The sequence below is a fragment of the Gymnoscopelus braueri genome (genome assembly GCF_963280865.1).
Source record: "Gymnoscopelus braueri genome assembly, chromosome: 12".
Lineage (NCBI taxonomy): Eukaryota > Metazoa > Chordata > Actinopteri > Myctophiformes > Myctophidae > Gymnoscopelus > Gymnoscopelus braueri.
Window position 1 is genome coordinate 30,891,701 of NC_137614.1, and position 21,811 is coordinate 30,913,511.

Consider the following 21,811-nt stretch of genomic DNA (forward strand, 5'->3'; position numbering starts at 1 on the left):
TTCACTCTCGGGCCGGGGACACATTTAAAAAAAATATTAAAAATAAATGAAAAAAGTTATGGAAAATTCATGGCCCCCTCACGACACGCAGTGTCCTACTAATGTGTGAGGGGGCCATGAATTTTCCATAACTTTTTTCATTTATTTTTAATATTTTTTTTAAATGTGTCCCCGGCCCGAGAGTGAAATATCCCTTTAATGTTTTCTGCACCTTGTCAGGAGGCTGCACTGGGTTCATGATAAAACAAGCCATCCAAATATCAAATTAAAACAGTTTATTTGTCACAAGAATAATCATACATTTTAGTAAGAAAAACAAAAATAAGGTGTATTGTAGAGTAACCACAATTGTTTTAATCAGCCAACAAGACATTACAGTGAAACACATTAAAACAGACTTGGATAATGACAGTAAGTTAGCTCACAGCAGGAGTATATGAAGGAGAAACAAAGGATCAGTCAGAACATAGAGAATAAAAAAAAAACACAGTGGAAACTCAACCAAAACTTCAAACTAGTACAGATTTTGTTCTGTCCCTCATTTTTAAAGTTCCATTCTCATACTGGATCCTGTCTTTCCATGTAGCAGTGAATTGAGAAATAACAAAAATAATCCATGTTCCCGGTGGAGTCTGAAGCATTTAGGTCAATAAAGATGCCCATAGGAATGTGTTGCAGAAATGCCATGTTATGTTAACAATAACCTATACTGTATCCTGAGCTTGACTGTAGAATCAGAACTGAACATCTATATTGTATTCCATGGCAAACACTAGCATTTATTTTCACTGTTAGCATTATTTGTTACTTTACAAGGGAATGCCAGAGTGAACAATAACATGGGTACAGCAAAAACATTTGGCACAATTTCCTCATGGAATGAGACACTGACAGAATAAATCAGTGGGATAACAAGAGAAACTGAGGAATGATAAGGAGGTAGGGACAACACTGCATATGTCTGCTGGTAGTTTTCTTTTTTTAAGTCTGAAGCAATCACGGTTTTGTTCCCTCTTCCCCTTTTGTTTTAGCTTGATACAATGTTAACTCAGACAAGCTCAGTAAAATGCAAGTTTCCACACAAAACATGGAAAGACGTTACAATGTTCCGACACATTTGATAAAAATCAGAGCACATTCGAACATAGAATTACTCCCCACACCGCAAAAGGAAAACAATAGCTACTGTATTATGACAACAACTGACAACCAGTGAGTGTATTGTTTTCTTTCTAAATTGTGAACAACAGCCATAACAACGCAGAATATTTCACAGAATCCCTGACCATACAAAACTAAAAGCGTTTTTAAAATTTATAATTATGAAAAAATATTATATTCTTTATTCACAACTTTTCAGTTGCACTGTGCTGTGATGTGCTGCCAAGTACCAGTTGACAATATGTTAATAACACTATACTGGAAGCTCACAAACTATTTCATAGATTAATATCTAGGTTTCCCTCATGATACGCCCCCACCTTGCTTGCTTAAAAGCCACCACACTAAGTAGGTTGTTAAAAAAAGAAACTTCCACCAAGAAAGGAAATGAGATGTTAATATAATCACAATCTGCCCTTGCCTGTAATTCAGCCTTTTTTAGTTAACAGGTTTATCAGGTTTAGATTCTTATGTTTCAAACAGTGGAAGCGAATTAAAGTTAAATTGGAGCATTTGCATTAAGACATACAAATGACCAAATGAGTGCAAATAGCGTATACTGTATCTCTAAGTTTAAAATTTTGCCGAATACTGACAGTAAGCACCATATACATTACATGATCTTGCGACGATGAGCTATAGAGCACCGAAGTCTGATGTCACTGCCACTAGAGGGCGCTGTTCCACGGGTTCGTGGCTTTATTTTTTGTGTTGAAATCCCCATTTGGGAATCTTAGATCACGTCATATAAGAACTGTGTTCCAAACATAAACACACGACCCTGGCATTTTTGTCAGGGGGGTGGCTCTGCATCGTTTATGATATTCATTCATATTTGATACAGCCCGTTTCTGGCGAAAATAGAATTCATTCTGCCTTAAAGTCTTAAGAACTACTACTTCCGGGTCTGAAATCACTGTCCCCACAGCAGCCGCGTTCATGGGAAATGGTCTTTGGGTTGTTTGACTCATTTCTAGTGTTTATATTGTGTCACTCTTTGGGTAAATGTGTACAGTTACACCTTCAGTCGATGCTTCATATCCATATGAGTAAAAACGCCAGGGTGGTGTGTTTATTTTTGGAACACAGTTCTTATATGAAGCGATCTAAGATTCCCCAATGAGGATATCAATACAAAAAGTAAAACCATGAACCTGCGGAAAGCGCCCTCTACTGGCAGTGACGTCAGGACTTCGGTGCTCTATAGGCAAGACCATAATATATCTGCACCTCAAAGAACTGGCTTGTGCTCATATTGAGAATAAAATTTTGTTTCATGCTTAATAAAAATATTTGTATTTCAAGTGATGCCGCTTTTGTGTTGCACATAATAAGCCTAGCAAATGCGTATACTGACAGGACACACAAGGCTCGAGCCGCTAAAACCGAGAGTCAGTGCGAAATCCCCAAACCCTGTTGCACATAATATTTGAGTGCTCTGGTGTATTGGTTTGGGACTACTGTCCGTCATCATTCTCATTCAAAAGCAAACAAGTTGATTCCCCAAATCACGCAGCTGCCAACAATTATATACATAATTTTGGAACACTGAATTTTGGCCACCACCTTCTCAAATCTTTCCATACATATATCTTACGGTTACATGATACTACGATAGAAAGCACTAAACAAAACTCCATTGGCTCAGCAGCCGATTACCCCAGACATCACGTCATTTTGGATCCAGATTGCCATTTTGGGGGAAATTCACATTGATTATTGGTAATAATCTTAACATATAGCAGCAATATAAAATCAGAGTAGCACAGTTTTGTTAGACAGCAGAATGTTCTCGCCATCAGCGGTGGACATTTGGAGACACCTAGTGACCTAGTTGTAAGTGGCATCACAGCTGTTACAGTTCTGGTGTTGCTTGTCAGTAGTTGAACAAGTAGGCCTGGGTGGACTCTCAGGCTAAGGGACCATTTGAAGGATATTTAAAGATTGTCTGAACTTTACAGTGCCCATGCAAAACACATTCTGAATAATGACCACCACCACGCATGCAGAACCATCACCAACGGAAACCCTGCTTAACTCCTATCCCTCCCCACCCGAAACAAAAAAACATAGTCTAAAATTAAACCCCGTCTTAGAATATGATCTTATATGGAAAGCATGCACTCATTTATTTTTGTATTTATTTTCTATCCGACAGGGACGAGTGAAAGGTAAAACAGCCCTGACAAGCTAGTTACACTGCAGCCAGGGAGGGCACAGTGAATCTTTCAGATTTGAGGAAGTGTTTATCTACAGTATACATTCTACAGAACATGACATCATGTAGAGTGCAATTTTGCCAATAATCAAAGCCAAACACAATGAGCTGGACACAGGACCGCTTTGGAACAAACAGTTACAACGTTATCTCACAATGAATGGAAAATGACTGAGAGTATAATGGTTAGCACACTGAAACTGTGTCATGATTACAATATGCCACAGTAGACACGAGCAGTCAACCTGTCGTTGGCATAGGAGTAGTGGCCAGAATGTGTACAGCTCATTGCATCATCGACTAGAGACATGTATGTAACCCTTTAGGTCAGTAAAGAACTGCCTCACCTAAACTGATTTTCAAAACGGAGAACCCAGACACACACATACACACACACACACACACACACACACACACACATTGATAAAATGACACACAGTCAGACGGCCAAAGAACCCAGGCAGGGCAGAGAGGACCCAGGGAGAGGCGGGGGATGCATAAAGGCTTCATGGGACACAGCCCTGGTCGTTACTTGAAGGCCGACTGTAGCTCCTTGAAAGCTGCTTGCCTCTGCTTCCTATCCTCTGCCTCCTTCTTCTTGGCCTCTTGCTCCTCGCGGATCTCCGACTCAAATTTGTTCGACTCATTGATGGCCTGAACCTGCGAGATAGCAGAGGAGAGAACACTTAACAACTTTTCATTGACATTTTGTGATGACACTATAGACTACCTGGTGCAAACCCCATTAAACTGAGGATAGAGCATCCGCACACTTAGATCTGTGCGTTTAATGCAAAGATAAGCCTTTAGTGATCCCAGAAGAGGATATAAGGTATGTAAGGATTGTACATAGAACAACATATACAATGAAGTAGTCTCCCACATGACCTCCTTAGGCTTTTTATACTACATCGTACCACAGTGATTCTTGTCGGCAAGCGTCATCGTTGTACTACAAAGTATAAATTAAACCGTTTTTACACATAATACGCACCGACACCCTGAGGTTATCATTCTAGACAATAACTGGTGGGGCTGTACGCAATGCAAAGAATGTGCTATTGCCAGCTCCCTAGGACAAAATCATTGTCGAATGTGTGAATGGGCCAGGTCATTGTCTGGTGAATTTTAAGCATTGTGGGTTCTTTTTCCTTTTGGAGCAAAGAATAGCTGTGCCAACAGCAATGATATGATACTTTAATTACCACACCATTGCTATTGTATGTTTAACCCATTGAATACTGAAACTTGCTTGGGTAGGCTAGGTAATGCAACACTGTGAACTTTATTTTGTTACGTTATCGTTGTGTTTTAATGCAGTTGAAAGCACGGATTGATTTGAAATAGTCCCTGTAGAAAAGACAGTTTTAAAAATTAATTGTCTATGAATTTTTCAAGGCAAGAGAAATATCAGCCAGGGGAGAGTTTTAAAGGCGAGTTTATCACAAGGAAGTTTGAATTAAACAAGATTAAACTATGCTATACTTTGGAAAATTGTCAGCAGTATTGCAAAGCATAATGGAACTGGTGGCCATTGGGCTTAACATGAATGAATTGCAATTATGGTTATGGCACTTTAAATTACAGTAAGATGCACTTACTTTGGCTTCAAAGAATGTTTTGGCTCCCTTCACGCCCTCGGTGGAGACATCGATCTCAGAGAGCCGGGCCAAGGCGCAGAGGCCACTGTCCTCCGCCAGCTCTCCTGCCGCGGCCTTCTTGAAGATCAGCAGGAACTAGACGAAAAGATAACAGATGGTGGAAAAATGTAAAAAGGGAACAGGACTCAGGAGTACACAGAAAAAAGGGTCGGCTGGCTTTATTTGCTTAAAGTCAAAGTTTTAAAATGGAACACTGAGATCCACTGAATGATTCATGGATGCATTAATGGTAAAAGCCACGATTAAATGTTTTTCAGTGTATTTGAGGTCACTATGCATTTAGTCTGTCTCGTATAGCCAGACCATCAGAGGTCTCTGCCAACCGAAACCTCTGGGGACATCTAAATTAAATGTAGGGGCTAGAACAGCGGTGATACAAAGGCCCCTAACAAACCTACGCCTACTGCTTTGGAAACCATTCCTGATACCGTCCCAATATGAAGGACCACCCTAAAGACTCCTTTTTTTTTCAATCTCCAAATGGTTTCCACCCAGTTTAACCCCTACATTGAATTTAGATGTCACCAGATGTATTGGTAGGTGGAGATCCAGTTGTCTGGCTACACAATTTCAACTCAAACTTTATTCCAGACACACAGGGGGTCCATAGAGTACATACAAATCATCAACATCACACAACAAATTAAACAGAATCCGTACATAAAGTGCCTTAAGAGAGCCTCACATGTGTGGAATCCACACGTCACAAACAGGTGACTGGCAGTCTGGCACTATACCATAGGGACCTTAAGTAGTACCCTCAGGGCATCATTGTCCGCCACTTTAAGCCTCTGCATGCTATTTCTTGTATGTGCACCACAGGAAAGCTGTATACATGGGAGTGCAGAATGCTTTAAAAAGTGCACATTTGACAGGACCTGAACACATACTGAACCTGCAAAGCAGCATATTAGCCTGGGCATAAAGTTTGCGGCACTGCCTAGAGATATCTCTATCAACATGGAGATTATCAAGACAAGACTACTATGCATTAGTTATTTTATATTTACTGTTTGAAGTGAGTGTCTATGTACTCTATGTTTACTGATACTGTACCAAACACTACTCTATAGTTTTATTTAAATACTTTAACAAATAATTCCACTTTCCGCCTTTTGTTCACATTTGAGTCTGTACACAGTACAATCCTCAGTGTACATTTAACTCACAGTTTACAAATGGATGGACACTAGGTTGTCATCTTTGTTTCTTACCTCTCTGAAGCTCAGCTTATTGTCCAGGTCTTCATCCACCTCTTTGATCATGTTTTTCAGGGCCATGTGGGTCTGAGGAGCTCCCAGCTTCTCCATCATCAGCTTCAGTTCCATCAGATCAATGAAGCCATCCTTTCCAGCATCATATCTGCAAACAGGGGGGGAGAAATGTAGCTTGTCTTGAGACTGGTGTACTTATTCTGTTCGTCAATCTTTCTTCTTTGATAGCATTTCCTACTACTCGCTGCTAAAGTGACCAAATTCCCCCATAGCTATCAATACTAGAAAATGGAGTTTGTTGATCAAGTGATCACTTCACAATTTCAGCGGACCTTAAATTATTACACATGAATTGAGTGTAGTACTGCTTTGGACCACATGATGGTGCTAAGAACATTGATGTCTATGCGATGTCTATCTTTTCCAATCAACTTCAAGTAACAGTTCTCTGACTGCTCCACTGACATGGGCCAAAATGACCATAAAGTAATCACAAGTAAGGGTGCAGCAGTTAATCGAACACATTGATTTAATCAATTATAAACGATAATTGATCATGTAAAGAAATAATAGATTCCTATTTTGGGCGTGTAATTTTAGGCTATTTATAAAATAGTGAAAATCACCAATCTATAACATCGCGATGCATTGTGAGATGCCTAAAAAGTATTTTCTTTTTATACACGATCGTTGTGCGACAAAGTATAAAATAATGCTTAAGTGGTTAATTTGTTGATATATGAAAATACATTTTTCCATCCATTATTTAAATTAAAAAAAAAAAGAATAGAAATATTTGCAGCCTTAATCACAAGCAATGTTACAGAAAATGGTCCAGATTTGTTCAGGAATAGACTAGGCTGAATATCCTCAGTCCATGAAAATATGATTATCTAATGGCCTGGGTGGGCAGAGCTTAACTCAACACGGTTATTGTGGAGTGGGTGTGGAGCTGATGTTTTAAACAAACAGCTGCCAGAGATGTGATGGCTGCTCAGCGCATTCATGCCAACTTAAGCCAACGGCTTCAAAGGTCCCGCCAGTTCAAGTCCGTCTGTTACACTGGAGTTTGTCCCTGGCACCGAGAGATATGGACAGGAAGATAAAAACACGATGTATACTCCACAGTATGAAGGTGTTGCTTGCTTGATCTACAAGCTTAAGAGTTAGCTTGTAAATCTCTTCGTTTTGGCAAGCAACACTCTGGTGCAATTATAAATTTAAGATAAAGACTGAAAGAGATAAGAGGAAGTCTGCAGTCTGACTCATCATGCTAGAAGCAACAGAGCAGCACAAAAAAACGCACACAAGACATCTGAGTCAGACCTTTACAGGAATTTATGTGATCGCCGTTTGACCAGGGACCTAATTCTGCTATAAATCTAGCCCCCAAATACCTTACTTAGGAAGATGAAACACCTGTGGTTTCACAGACCGTAAAAAACGTTTATGAGACCAGCTTTTCAAGATGATGCTGCAATGTACACTATTTTAAAATAGAAATTTCTTTCAATATTGGTGGTATACAAATTAATGTTCAAATTGCTCAATTTGGGGTCCAGGGAGCCTCAAGGTTCCCTGAGGGCGTTAAAAATGGACCCTTACAGGTCTGTAACTGCACAAATGGCTTTGTACGCTCTCAGAGCTATGGGGGTCGTTGAAATTAAAACATTTAAGAACCAGTGAACTACAGTAAAGAAAAACAAAACATGGACAAAGGTGAATGGATAAGGACTTGAGCTAAAAGACGTGGCTTCCTGTCCACCCACCTCACCCCTCGGATATTATGTTTGAAACCACTTCCTCCATACTTTCTCAGCTTCCTCTGCTTAAGCACGTTTGCCATGGCAACAGCCAGCGTTGACTCAAGACCTTGGCGGTTTGGGGTGAGGCTAGCGCAAACAGTTACACTTGCAGCGCTTTTCTTTTCTCAGCCTCTTCAAAACGCGCGCACACGCACACACACACACACACACACATATATGTTGCTGTGCCACACCACAAGCAACAACAGGGCATTCATTTAAAACTGCTGCACGTCCTCTTCTTGGCAGCACAAGGAACCTCTTTTCTCCCATTGTCAGTCTGTTGTTAAGCCTGTTCCTTTTTATGCCAACAGCACAGAAACATGGGGGGAATTCTCCCAACAAACCACCTTCCTCCAGCTCTTAACTTCCTCATTATGTCTATGGATAAACAAACCAATGGTTTCGGTAAGTTACGCAGTTGTACAACGAAGTGTAGAAGTTTAGTCTCTTTTTCTTGCTCTTTAATAGAGCCCAACTGATGCCTGATTTTGGATGAGATACCAATGGCGATTGTAGTGTCCTAGACCGTTAATTGACGATGTTTTGATCAATATATATATATTATTCTTTTTAAGGAAAGAAAAGTGCTAAATAATCAAATCTATTTGAAAGACTTCAATTTAATATAATTAAAACATTAATATATATGTTAATAATATATATATTATTAACATTTAAAACAAAAAACAAACAAATAACTAGAAAAATAAAAACTTTTTTACTAAGTACTATGTACAAGGCATTCCACGAATTCTGCTGCTCTCTTTAGGTTGGGAGGTCAACTCCTAACATGACTGCACTAAAAATGCTTTTGCCTAAGACTTTGAACTTTAGCTTTAAAGTGAGAGGAACTATACTAACTACTACTACTACTACAATATAGATTGATGCTACGGTTCTGTTAGGGCAGGTCCAGATTTTCTATGGCTCCTCTGGGGAGTCATGCCAAGATTCCTAAGGTTCCTGTCGTGTCCATGCCTGTTTTGTTAAGACTTTCTGTTCCTGCACAAGTAGCCTAGAGTTCCGTGAAGTGTTTTTTAAAGGGAGGGGTATAAGTGATTGTTTGTGTTAAGTGTTGAATAGCTCTTTATTCCGATAGTAATCATTGTTATAGAGTGTTTGTTCAGTAACGGGGGTCTCCCCCTCTCTCCAGCTCTTTAGTAAGCAGAAAATAAATGAGGACAGAGAACTCATACAGGATACAGCATAAACAGCATAAGCAAATGAATGTGATGAGGGGAGAAAAAAATGAAAGTTTCTGCCAATGAAATTAGGACTGGAACACACATTGACGCAGATAAATTGAATTTGTTGAGTTCTCTCTCCTGATTGGATCAAATTAGTAACCCACCCTGAAAATGTTATTTTCTGTTTACTAAAGGGGATGGAGAGATGGGGAAATCCCCGTTACTGAACAAAACACTCTAAGCATTAGGCAATGATAAATATCAGAATATAGAGCTTTAACTTTTAACTTTCATTTATGAATTTCTTTTACATATCACTTACACCCCTTTTAATGAGCCCAGACCCAGTGTGCCGTCTTAGAAAGATCTGATTAGGGCAGTGGTTCTCAAATTGGGGTCTGGGGAACCCCAGGTGTCCTTGAGGGGGTTTCGGCAAGTCCCCAGCTAAATTAGTTAATATAGCATCAAAATCACTTTAACCACTTTAACCCTATATACATTGGCTATATGCGAAGTGTTGTGAGCTTGTAGATCTGCTCTATTCACATCTCTTGAAGATGCGAAAAAAAATAACATTTCATCAATACAAATATTGTACAGGGGTCCCTGGCTGGCACGAAAGACTTTTAGAGGGGGGTCTGCGGCCAAATACATATTAATTTGGGGGTCCTTGACATGAAAAGGTTTGAGAACCACTAGATAAGGGTAGTATTCTTTGGCAGAAGTGAAAACAACAAGATAAAAAAAAAGAGGGAAAAAAAGAATCTTTCTTCTGATGGGAAGTGGGGCCCCTCACATCGGGTCCACTTCCTTTTATCAGCAGGAGGTCTCCTCTAAACTAATATAGTTTTCACATTTCACTCCCTGAAAACAAACGTCTTTAAATAGATCACTGGCAGACCCTATGTGACCTGAAAAAATTGAACTTTCCCCCCCTTGATTTTTAAGCCTTCTATTGTGAGGCGGAAATGAAAACCTGACATAACACATCCAAATGCATTTTTCAATTTTTCAGGTTAAAAATAGTCACACTGTAACGACACATAATCAGGATTCAAGATTTCATTATAAAACCTATTAAACCAGGAAAGCATCTGTGTCATTTTAGATTTTTGCGTTGGCTTTTCAAAAATAGCAGATGTACAAGCTCACAGCGCGTCACTTCGTGCCGCGCTGCGAGCTTGTACATCTGCTATTTTAGATTTTTTTTTGAAAAATCTCGAAAGTGTGAGAAGTTAAGGGGTTAAGGCACAAAAGTAAGCTACTTTGAACATTATGCAACAATGCTGAGCTGAGATACACTCATCATCTGCTAACGAGTTGTGTCTGTGAGTATTCAGGAAGGAACCAGCTACTTACACAGTAGCTTGGCCAAAGAGGAAGCGCAAATTGACCCAACTTCCTCAATTGCAGAAATGTTTCTGTGCTAACACAGAGACGACGACTATGAATATCCCTATTTGGGCATAACCACCAGGTCCACTTCACAGCTGTTGCAAACGTCAGCCGTTCACCTACGCACGCCTACAGTACCATCTCTACACTTGAGATAAAGATCCTGTTGGAAGACAAGTAAAATAAGGATTATATTGAATACAATTCTATGGGTTGGCCTGATGGAATACCATCCGCTCCCTTGATTTATTAACCAGATTTTCGTTTTTTTAATAGCCAATGTACAAGGTCACAACGCGTTGCATCGTGGCACGTTGTGAGCTAGATCTGCTATCTTTGGAATTATTTCATAAATACCGTTTTCAATTTGTGCCTATAATGACCCAAAATTGGGAGGCCAGGGTTACAGTGCTTACATTTCCTTTTTTATTAAAGAGTGAGAATTATATTTACATTATACATAACATTAATACACGTCTCTCCCTCCCACACAGTCAGGCAGTAATCTTCAGCTGCGACACAGGCCTTCAGAGTTCAAAGTCGCTATACTTTTCAGGCACTACACATAAAGTGCCATGTGTGTGGTTTGGCACATACTTTGATCTCCCATCAAAACATAATAAGCCCTGAAAACCACCTAAACGGTGGAGGACAGGGGTTATTATGTTTGTTTCAGAGGGACACAAAAGCCTTCCTATACTGCTGGAAAGCAGTCAACCGTTACTGTCAAGTTGTTATTTCAGGCAAATGAAGTGTGTAAAATGTATGATTTATGCTTTGTATTGTAACCTACATTTTTAGAAACCCTGCCAGGGAAATGGCACCAAGACTCAATTGAAATTCTCACCAGAGCCACCGGCCAGCCGTCGTTGCAATTGAAGACAGTCTAGTTTGTAGTTTGTAGTTTGTAGAATGAGGGTTGTGTACCATGTGACTGCTAGTACAGTAGATTACAGTATGCATTGATATGTAATTGATTGCACCTGTGTTTTATGTATTCTGGCACGCTATATCTCCACTACTGTCAAAACAAAGCAGCAATGCTTTGTTTCTGCAAAGAATTGAATGTACTGTACTGTAACATTTAGCTTTACAATTCAACCATGTGTGTTTTGTTTCTTTTCATTTGACAAATACAGGCAAAAGATACACAAAGAGTGATAAGAAGAGCACACAGCCTATATGACTAAGCCTAGCGTGAGCGGAAGACATTTTTCAGTGACCATAAGAGCTAATTGACCTGAGGCTGTTTGAAAAGGAAAGGCTTTAGCATGAGCCTGACACAATCTGTGTCACCCCCACACCGCTGTGTTGTTGTGACAAACGGCAGTTTGGTAATCTGTCGATTAAATCCGGGGAAAAGCCAGACCCTGCTGTATACAAACAAGGTGTCATTTCCCCTTTTACAGGAACATACATGATGCCATGGTAAATCCAGACTATACTAATACCAATATGCTATAGCCTACAAGTTACTGGCAGAGAAATCGGAAAAACAAAGAAAAACGAAAACATTTCTTTGAATTTCTGCTGGCTGCTGAATCTGTTTTGAGAGATTACTGGCTGTAATATGTTCCTCAAATTAGGTGTGGGCATTTAAAGTTATATTATATCATTATTAACCTGCAAACCTCTCTGTTTGAAGAGCATTCCGAGGAATTCTGTGTGTGAGTCACAGTTCCTTTCTTTTTTACAGAGAATGAAGGCAAAGCTTTCAGAATAGCCTGTGCTGGGTTTTCTTTACACCATTGGACCCAATATCTAAGAATTATTTCTCGCTTTCTTGAACCTAGATTAATAGAATATTAACCCTATACTTATTTGACTGGAGTACGCCAGCGGTCTACACTAGGCCCCCTCCTGTTTTCCCTCTACTATATCTTAGGCGGAAATAGCAGATCTATGCCATGTGCTGTGAGCTTGTAGATCTGCAATTTCTGCCCCTGAATAGGGACTCTACGGTTCATGTGGTTAACACTCACAACACGGGGGAGCAATCACTTACACTGTAATAGACTTGGGTAATGACTACGCATTGTTTGTGAAACACAGCTTATATATACATACATAGATTTCTTCTGAGACCATTGTTATGAAGGTCGGTGTGTGAATGAGTGATGACTGAGGCAGGCAAGTGTGTGTGTGTGTGTGTGTGTGTGTGTGTGTGTGTGTGTGTGTGTGCGTGCATGAGGCAGGCAAGTGTGTGTGTGTGTGTGTGTGTGTGTGTGTGTGTGTGTGTGTGTGTGTGTGTGTGTGTGTGTGTGTGTGTGTGTGTGTGTGTGTAGAAGACTGAGGCAGGCAAGTGTGTGTGTGTGTGTGTGTGTGAGTGAGTGAGTGAGTGAGTGAGTGAGAGAGTCTAATGAGCCTCTGAGTGAGTCATAACTGTATAGAGAGTGTTTTATGTAGTAGGGGTCTGTAAACCCTTCAGAGGACAGATGGGGCAGAGACAGCTTATGGTTCAATCGTGACGTGATTTTGCTGTATTCATCAATCCACAGACCACAGCTAGGGTAAAGCAACCGACAATAATAATTCTCACAGTGCATGCTGTGCAAACAATTAACCAAATCAACCCTGGCAACCATATTTTGGACAAAGTTCCAAACATTTGCAAACATGGCAGAAGTATTAGGGCTTAGGTAGTTAACCTGCAATACAATGACCCATGCTGTGTGTAATGTGTGTATTCAACTATAGAGCGTCGCAGTTCCCGCCCACTTCCTGTTTTTTTTGGTGCCGGAAGAAAAAACTCAATGCATTTTTCCATTGACATTTCCAAAAATATTTATATCTATTAATTTAAGCCTCGAATCAAGCCATCATGACATGACATGAATCATGACCATAAACGTTTGATTCTGTGATTTTTTTTTTGTTGAAAACGGCAAAACAAAGGGTATTTATTAAATTTATATCATATAATTAAATATAAAATTTAAAAAAAATCACAGAAAAAAACGTTTTATGGTCATGATTCATGTCATCTCGTGATGGCTTGATTCGAGGCTTAAATTAATAGATATAAATATTTTTGGAAATGTCAATGGAAAAATGCATTGAGTTTTTTCTTCCGGCACCAAAAAAAACAGGAAGTGGGCGGGAACTGCGACGCTCTATAACCTGAAAGATAATTCACCCTCAAGTCTTCTCATGACCCACTATTGCTGAACAGTTAGCCAGTCTCTCTCACACACACACACACACACACACACACACACACTTCATTCCTGGCCATGCTCTCCCTGTCTGCTGCCCGCCAATCTCCTCCAGTCCTGAGGCCTTAATCCCTGTTGCCAGGCAACAGCTAGGCCAACTAGAGCAGGAACAGGGAAAACCCTCTCTCTTCCATGCTGTAGCACTCACTAGCTTACTTAAAGGCAGCCTGCACACAACAACATGCTTGGCTGCCTAGACATGTATTTTTGTGTCTATAGCGTCTGCCACAGGCTATAATGGTGAATTGTGTGGACAAGCTTAAGCCACACAATGATATGTTGCTCTGCTGAGCAGTGTGTAAGCGTGTCAGACATGAAGACTGAATTTATTCCCTTGTTAAGATAGAAGACGGATGTGACAAAGGCACTTACTGTGTATATGCTTTCGTGCACAGTAGCATCCTTTCTTTAGACTGATAACAAGAAACATTGCTCTACCACGCCACCACCATGTTCCTCAAGAAATGCCTGCATTCTTGGCTTCAAGCCCTCACGAGGGCCACGAGTTCACTTTGCCAACAGAGACCCTTTTAGCCCACAAAGTGACATCATCCTACAAGACGACATCATGAGTTGCTATCACACTAAGTCAAGAAGAAATACAACAACAGATAAACGATGAGCCCACCGACTGACATAAAAGGAATTCAGGCTTTAACAATTACACACCCAAATATTTGCAGTAGTCTCTGCTATCCATCCCAAACAATGCCTTTTAACCAGCTGAACTCAGGTCCAGTTTACCAAGTCTAGACTAGAGGGTTTACATGGTTAACCCATTAAGACCTGAGGCCGAGTCTACAAAATGTCTTCTAAATCCTAACAGTTTTCTGAAACACTTATGTTGCTATAATATCAGTGGTTCTCAAACTTTTTCAAGGACCCCCAAAATTATATGTATTTGGCCACGGACCCCCACCCCCCATCTCAACATATCAAAATGTTCTCTGTAAAAATATATCTACTCAAATATTTGGAAAAATGTTCCAAGATTTTTTTTAAATAGCAGATCTACAAGTTCATAGTGTGGCACGCGCTATGAACTTGTAGATCTGCTATTTTTTAATAGACAAAGTATAAAATATGGATAAAGTGGTTACACAGATGCGTTCCCGGTTTGAATGGGTTAATGTAAGGAAGGGAAGGAAAGACAGAGAGAAGTCTTCACATAATATGGAAGCCAGTGACAAGAGGGCCCACTACCCAGATGTCAGCCTCTGGCGGGTCGTGTTCGGCTGCGTTGGGGTCATGGGAAACTGGGGAGCTCCAGGAGGATGTTTGGACATCATCTCTGCGGCTGCACTCTGCTGGGAGTTGAGCTAAGCCATCCGCAGGTCTGATGGACGTTTGTATGCTTATTTAGGAGTGAAGCAAGGAAAAGTGAACCACTTAAACCCTATATCATTTGCTGGCCGGGGTCTCCCAGCGGTATCTGCCCCCTCTGTTTTTCCCTCGACACAAAATGTCTTTACAGAAAATAGCCGACAATCTATGTAAGAGGTTAATTAGTCAATAGAAAATACAATGGCCTTCCTCAAAGCTAATAGCACTCAAAATTAGCAATCTCCCCTGCACTTTTCTGACATTAGTCCATGTGTCCTATATTCAACTCTAAATGGTCATGTGTAAAATAATTGAAACAGAGAACAGTTTTTTCTCACCAGGAGTTATTATTATTATGAGTCAGTGATGATGACCAATCGAAAGTCAATGGAAATCGGATAAAGGAGAAACCGCTGATGGTTTGGGTGTTGGGATGTATTTACATTTAGATGCTGCACTCAGTTTCTTGCTACCGTCACTGCTTGTCTTTTCTTATCTGTGATGTAGCAGATTGCAGAGCAAGTGGATAGTCAGTAATTCATCTGTGTGGATAGTTTGGATATTATTAGTGTGGATATATACCGACCACTAGGAGGGTTACTTTTGCCAGGTTGGTCTAGTACAGCCATAGCTATGAGAGACAGTGGCTCTCAGGGAAAATAGATGTACAAGTAAACAATAACAAGAGATATGAGCATTGTTTATCAAGGGTAGAGCAACGATAGGGCTTTGTTATAAATTCATGAAAACATTGGCTTTGTGTTTCAGTGTTCTGATGCGAGTCTGTGTTGTAATTGTTTATTAAAAAAACTTTTATGTCAGAGAGCAAGTGGGCTTTGTGGTGGTGAGGATGTAAGAAAGGAGAAACTTAAAATTATGAGCAGGAAGTGAAAAGAGAATTGCCAAGATAGTGTGGAATGTTTAGGCAATGTTTAGCAGACAGTTCCTGAAAGAGGCAAGGTGTTGTTAGAGATATCAGCTTCTTGTCTTTGAGTCAGCTGATCAGTGTTTAACCTGATTAAGACCTGATTCTACAAATGCCTTCTGATTCAGTAGTTCTCACACTTTCAAGATTTTTACTTGCCCATTAGTGTGCCTAGTGCACAAAACTTTTGAAAACCGCTGGACTACACAATGCATATACTGTAAATATATTAACGCATATGATATCATTATGTAAGACTTGTACTCCTGAGATCAAAGAAAATACACAATGGAATGACAAGAGGTGCTAATATTTCACATTCATTAGCTGATACTAACACTGTATGACTACACCCAACTAAAGCAGCCAAACTAGTGACTTCAAGATATGGCTAATCTGGCTAGGTAGGTAAGCAGACCCCATTAATCTAATCTCTTCAGGGAACCTGCAATTCATTAAAAGAGGGAAGATTGGGAGGGGAGGGGGTCTTTGTGAGTGCCATATGTTGGCACAGTTTGGGCCACAAGCCAAGAACCTATTAGACTGACTAGAGGGTAGAGTGCAACCTATTATGACAAGAGTCTCTTAACACGCCACTGAGATCTGTTTCTGCTACAGGTCATTAAGCATTCGCTTCTGGGGCGCTGACAATCTCTCTGTGAAGCTATACGGTGTCACTGGTGTCATGTGTCAATGTCAGAGATGGTCTCCTGATCTCCACCTGAGATTTACGAGCAAAGCAACTTTACCTTTACATTACCTTCAGAAAAACCAAATGGCACAACTTTATAGGCAACGTGCCTTAGAAACCTATCATTCAGACCATTACTAAATTAAACCATTGATTATTCTTTCCTGTCTGACTTTAATTGAATCCTTGATGTCATTAATGTAATCCTTGATGTCATTTTACAGACCAACTGCTTCTCAAATGCATGAGTCAGAGCCCTAGCAATTCTGTTAGCCCTCACATACAGGAACATTTTGTCCACACTTCACTACATGTGCCATCATGTTTCTCCTTCAGTATATCCTCAGTTTCCTTATGCTCTGCTAGAGCAGATGACTCCTTACACTACATGGTTCAGTTCAGGACAGGTCACGAAGGGTGATGTTGGCCCAGTTGTGTGCTCTGCTCTGCTGCACTTTGACCTTTCAACTGAAGATCTGATTGTTTGCTGTAGAAGTGTTGACATGAAACTGCTGCTGGAACAAACCAACTTTGTCCGTCAAAAGAAATATGCCTATTTCAAATGAGAGAACACTCAACTGGCAAGACAAAGCACCTCAAATGTTTGTTATCAATAAGAATTACTTTAAGCTTTACGCTTGAACTTGTTTAGTGTCTGTTTTACAATAGTAATAATGATTGTCTTTTTCTTTTAAGTTTCCATATTTAACCTAAACTTTTTTTGTATCTGGTTTGCAATAGTAATAATGAAAGACAGTCTTTTCTTCCTGTTGGGGATCATGACCTAAGACATGGCAGCATGAAAGCACACAGGCATGTTAATGAGATGAGATGAGACATTAAAGGGAACCTGTTATAAATCACCTGCCATAAAAAGCTGGAAGCAGTGTGGGAAACAGGAAGTGAACTGAATCTACTGGTAATTTTCCCTAAGGTGTAATGTTTGACAATTACGGGTCTACCATTGTCTTATTACAAATAATTCACTACGCCCTAATTGACTTTCTTCCAATGTGAATATAAATGCAAACGTCCCATACAAAGTTTATGTTGATGGTGACACACATTCTCTGCATTCCCATGTGAGACTCCCCAATGTTAAACACCGCTTCTCTCTCCGATTTGACAAAGCAGCTCTGTGTTGTTTTGTCGATGTGTAAAAGTAGAGCAGCATGCCTGAGGGATGCTCCATATTCTACCCCATTCAACAACTAAACAGGACAACAAGCTGTCAGTGTTGGCACTGGAAACTACACAGTAAACTCATTCATTCATCATGAACTCTCAGTGTAACATTTTTATAAACTCACAGAGTTAAATCTGAGTGTATAAGTGGGTCATGGGAAGACTGAGGGTGAATTATCTTTCAGGTTATAGTTGAATACAAAGCATGGGTCATTGTATTGCAGTAAAATCCATCAACTAGACACTGCATTGTGGCAGCCTAATTATAACTCATGTGAGCTAGCCAAGCAAAATAATTCAGTATGTTTTAATGAGCACTGATTTCTAGCAAAGCTTGTTGATGGCATACCTGTCTGATCAAGCTATCCAAAAGGCAAGTCTTTTGTTCACGTGATATTATTATGACTCAAAATGTGCCTTGGCTAAAGAAAACATTACATATTGCTTAAACAGGTTGAGAAGATGCTTATAGTGGTCAGTGGCCAACAAACTGTGGTTGTAGTGGGCAGGTCCCAGGTGTGTGTGTGTGTGTGTGTGTGTGTGTGTGTGTGTGTGTGTGTGTGTGTGTGTGTGTGTGTGTGTGTGTGTGTGTGTGTGTGTGTGTGTGTGTGTGTGTGTGTGTGTGTGTGTGTGTGTGTGTGTGTGTGTGTGTGCGTAGGAAGCAGGGCCCACTTATAAATGAGGTGGAAATCTCAATGCGATTCACCCTGGGTGGAAATCTCAATGTGATTCACCCTGGTTGAATAAAGGATTTCTAAAATCTTACAGAATAAGCTTCCTTTATAGATAACTAAATTATTAGTCATTTTTAGGTGTGGCACACATTCGTGTGTGCCACACTTGTTGTGTTCTTTCAGACAGCCACTGCTTTCAGTGCTGTCATCCATGGTCCATGTGGGTTTCTGGAGCAGACCAGTATGCTGCTGCTTACACATTATTGTAATCAAATTTGTCTACCTTATGTCACATAGTTTACATTTCTAATTATTCCAAAATCAACATCCAAAGTATGAATAGTAAGAATATTTCCTGTAGAAGGCCTACATACAACGCGTGACTGTGTTTTTCAGCCACACCTGACTAATTCTGGTTGAACATTCATTTACAAAGACACCATTCAATTAGAATTTATATGATGGTTACTGAGAAGGGAAAACTGTTCACTGACAGCTGGACAAAGTAGGCCTATGGCCTTACAGCAGCCAACTGACATGCAATTATTATGACAGGTTAAATCAGTAGTTCTCAAAGTGGATTCCAGGCACTCTCTGGGTTCCTATTAGGGGGGTTTAAAATTGACCCTTGTATTGAACTGTACTTCCCTGTGCTTGACTTTGCAAACTGTTAATTACGTATTCAATCAATCAATCCTTACAAGCTGACAGTATACAAATGGAAACAAATGGACCCGTTAGGGTCCATTTGTTTCCATTTGTATACTGTCAGAGTTAAGGGGAGACCTTGACATGTAAAAGTTTGAGAACCATTACTCTAAATGGCCCATCTATGGTCCAGAATGTAAAATCAAAAACCCATGTGGTCAAACTGGTCATGTGGGCTAGATGATTCAGCCGTGATCGTGACCTACGGTGTCGTGACCACTACTACTGTGTGCGAGGAGCCACTCACTGTTTGAACATTCTCTCCATGTCTTTGATCTGCTTCCTGGAGAACTCCTTGAACTCCGTGTAGACGTTGAAGACCTTCTTGCTGACCTGCTGGTGGTCGCCCACCCCGTCGTTCAGCTCCCCCCGCCGCTGCAGCTTAGCCCCCAACTCAGAGTCCGCGTTGGCCGTGCTGGACTTCTCCTCCTCTGTCCCGCCGTTCTCATGGTGTCCCATCACCGCCTCGTCCACGGCCACCGGTCCCTCGGTGCCGTCCTCGATCTGCAGCCGGCGGCTCAGCTTCGACGACAGCTCGTCTGTGGCCATTTTCTTATAAGAATGTGTTTTTTCACACAAGACTCTCTCTCAAGACAGGCGACCCGTGTCTATGTCTGTCTATGTTACAATACAGAGGAGAAGGCGTGAGTGAGTGCAGTATGTCTGTCCGCAGCCCGCAGGCATCCGTTAGTTCAGCGGTGGTTTCACTTCACTGCTGCTTTGGGTTCCAAGGGATTCCCCGATGCAAATGATCCAGGAAATAATAAAAGCTCCTCATAAAAATCAGTGCCAGCGGGTCGGGACTCAGGGCGCCAGTACTGAGTCAGGGAGGAGTATTCAAGCACGAATATCTCCACTGAATGGAACGTTACTGCGTAGTTTGTTCATTAAAGCGACGTAGCGAGTCACCACCACGCCTTTTAAAAGGGACGCAAAGCGAGGACAGCGCTTTGTCCAACAACGTCACACTACTACTACTACTGTACTTCAGTGGTGGAAAGTAACTAAGTATATTTACTCAAGTACTGTACTTGAGTACAATTTTGAGGTGTTTTTATTTTAGTGGAGTATTTCCACATTTCAATACTTTTACTTCTATTACATCTCAGAGGCAAATGTTGTACCTTTACTCCACTACAATTATTTGCAAACTTTAGTTACTAGTTACTTTGCAGATATAAATTATTATATTGTAAAACACATAACCACTTCAGCCCTATTTTTATACATAGGCTATTTGAAAATAGCCAATCTACAAGCTCACAACTCATTGCATCATGACAGTTGTGAGCTTGTAGATATGCTATTTTTCAAATATTTAAGTACTTTTACTTTTGGTACTACATAAGTATATTTGTATGCCAAATTAATACTGTTGCACTTTTACACAAGTAACATTATTAACACATGTGGTATTGCTACTCTTACTTTACTTAAGTAAAATATCAGAGTACTTCTTCCACCACTGACTGTATCTGTATTTAATGCTGCCAGTTGTTTCCACACAATGAGACACACACACGATGCACTGCACATGTCTGTGTCGTGACTCGTGAGAGGGTTGCGTTGCACATCATCATCAATGCACCTGCAACGGAGGTTCTTTCTTCATCAACAATACAAGCCAAAGCTGCTGTCACTTTGAATTAAACACGTCATTTACATTAGTGCTCCGGGCTGTAGCTTTACTAGCTTCACAGGAGCTGTGCAATGTAAAGCATGCCTTGCTGGCATGTAACTATAATAGTTGTACTTGCATTAGCTGCAGGCTCTGTCTCGCTCTGTCACACACACACACACACACACACACACACACACACACACACACACACACACACGACTTTATTTTATAGAATAGACTTTATTTAGACTTTATTTTTATAAACAGACTGCTGCCAGAAATTATAGGCTATTAGATAATCTAAATTGATCCACTTCATAGTACAGAGTAATAAAACAATATTGTATAATAGTGGTTCTCAAAGTAGAGTCCAGTGACGTCCTTGAGGGGGTTCCAGGGGATCCCCAGCAAAATAATATAGCATATTTGAAAAAAGCTATGGGGGTCCCTGGCACAGACTATTTTCAGACAATTTTTTATTGTAGTCAAATATATAATGCATAAATAACAGTCGAGTTTCATAGCATAGCAATCAAACAGGCAGATAGAATAGATTATGTGTTCTGCATTGCAGTTTTGCTCAAACAAAGAGGATAATAAAAAAACGGGTCGAGACAAGAGTTAATGTGTAGTGGTGATCTGGAGACTGTTATGTGGACAGTATCCTGATTTGCATGTTTTGTGTGTGTGTGTGTGGGGGGGGGGGGGGGGGTACAGTGAGCTCAGCTGTGGAGCTGCTGTTCTCTTTCTTCTCCGTGGTCTACATCTGTGAGGGAGGGGCAACTCCTCACAGGGACACCCCTCTACCTGAGCATTGCCATATAT

General features: G+C 40.5%; 1 protein-coding gene across 1 annotated transcript; it reads right to left on the bottom strand.

Moving 5' to 3' along the window:
* Positions 1-260: 260 nt before the first annotated feature.
* Positions 261-20,243, bottom strand: efhd2 (EF-hand domain family, member D2). The gene is made up of 4 exons (XM_080443614.1): positions 19,613-20,243; positions 6,255-6,402; positions 4,981-5,115; positions 261-4,039 (listed from the first exon to the last, which is right to left on the bottom strand). The coding sequence occupies exons 1-4, from the start codon at positions 19,912-19,914 to the stop codon at positions 3,908-3,910; spliced, it is 717 nt and encodes a 238-aa protein (XP_080299740.1). The 5' UTR covers positions 19,915-20,243; the 3' UTR covers positions 261-3,907.
* Between the last annotated feature and the right edge of the window lie 1,568 nt (positions 20,244-21,811).

What these genes read in the sequence shown, in the direction of transcription:
- efhd2 (XM_080443614.1), bottom strand. Translation starts at nt 19,914, where the DNA reads ATGGCCACAGACGAGCTGTCGTCGAAGCTGAGCCGCCGGCTGCAGATC. An exon ending in ATAAGCTGAGCTTCAGAGAG is followed by an intron (nt 5,116 to 6,254) that starts GTAAGAAACAAA and finishes CTTTTCGTCTAG; the next exon opens with TTCCTGCTGATCTTCAAGAA. An exon ending in AAACATTCTTTGAAGCCAAA is followed by an intron (nt 4,040 to 4,980) that starts GTAAGTGCATCT and finishes GCTATCTCGCAG; the next exon opens with GTTCAGGCCATCAATGAGTC.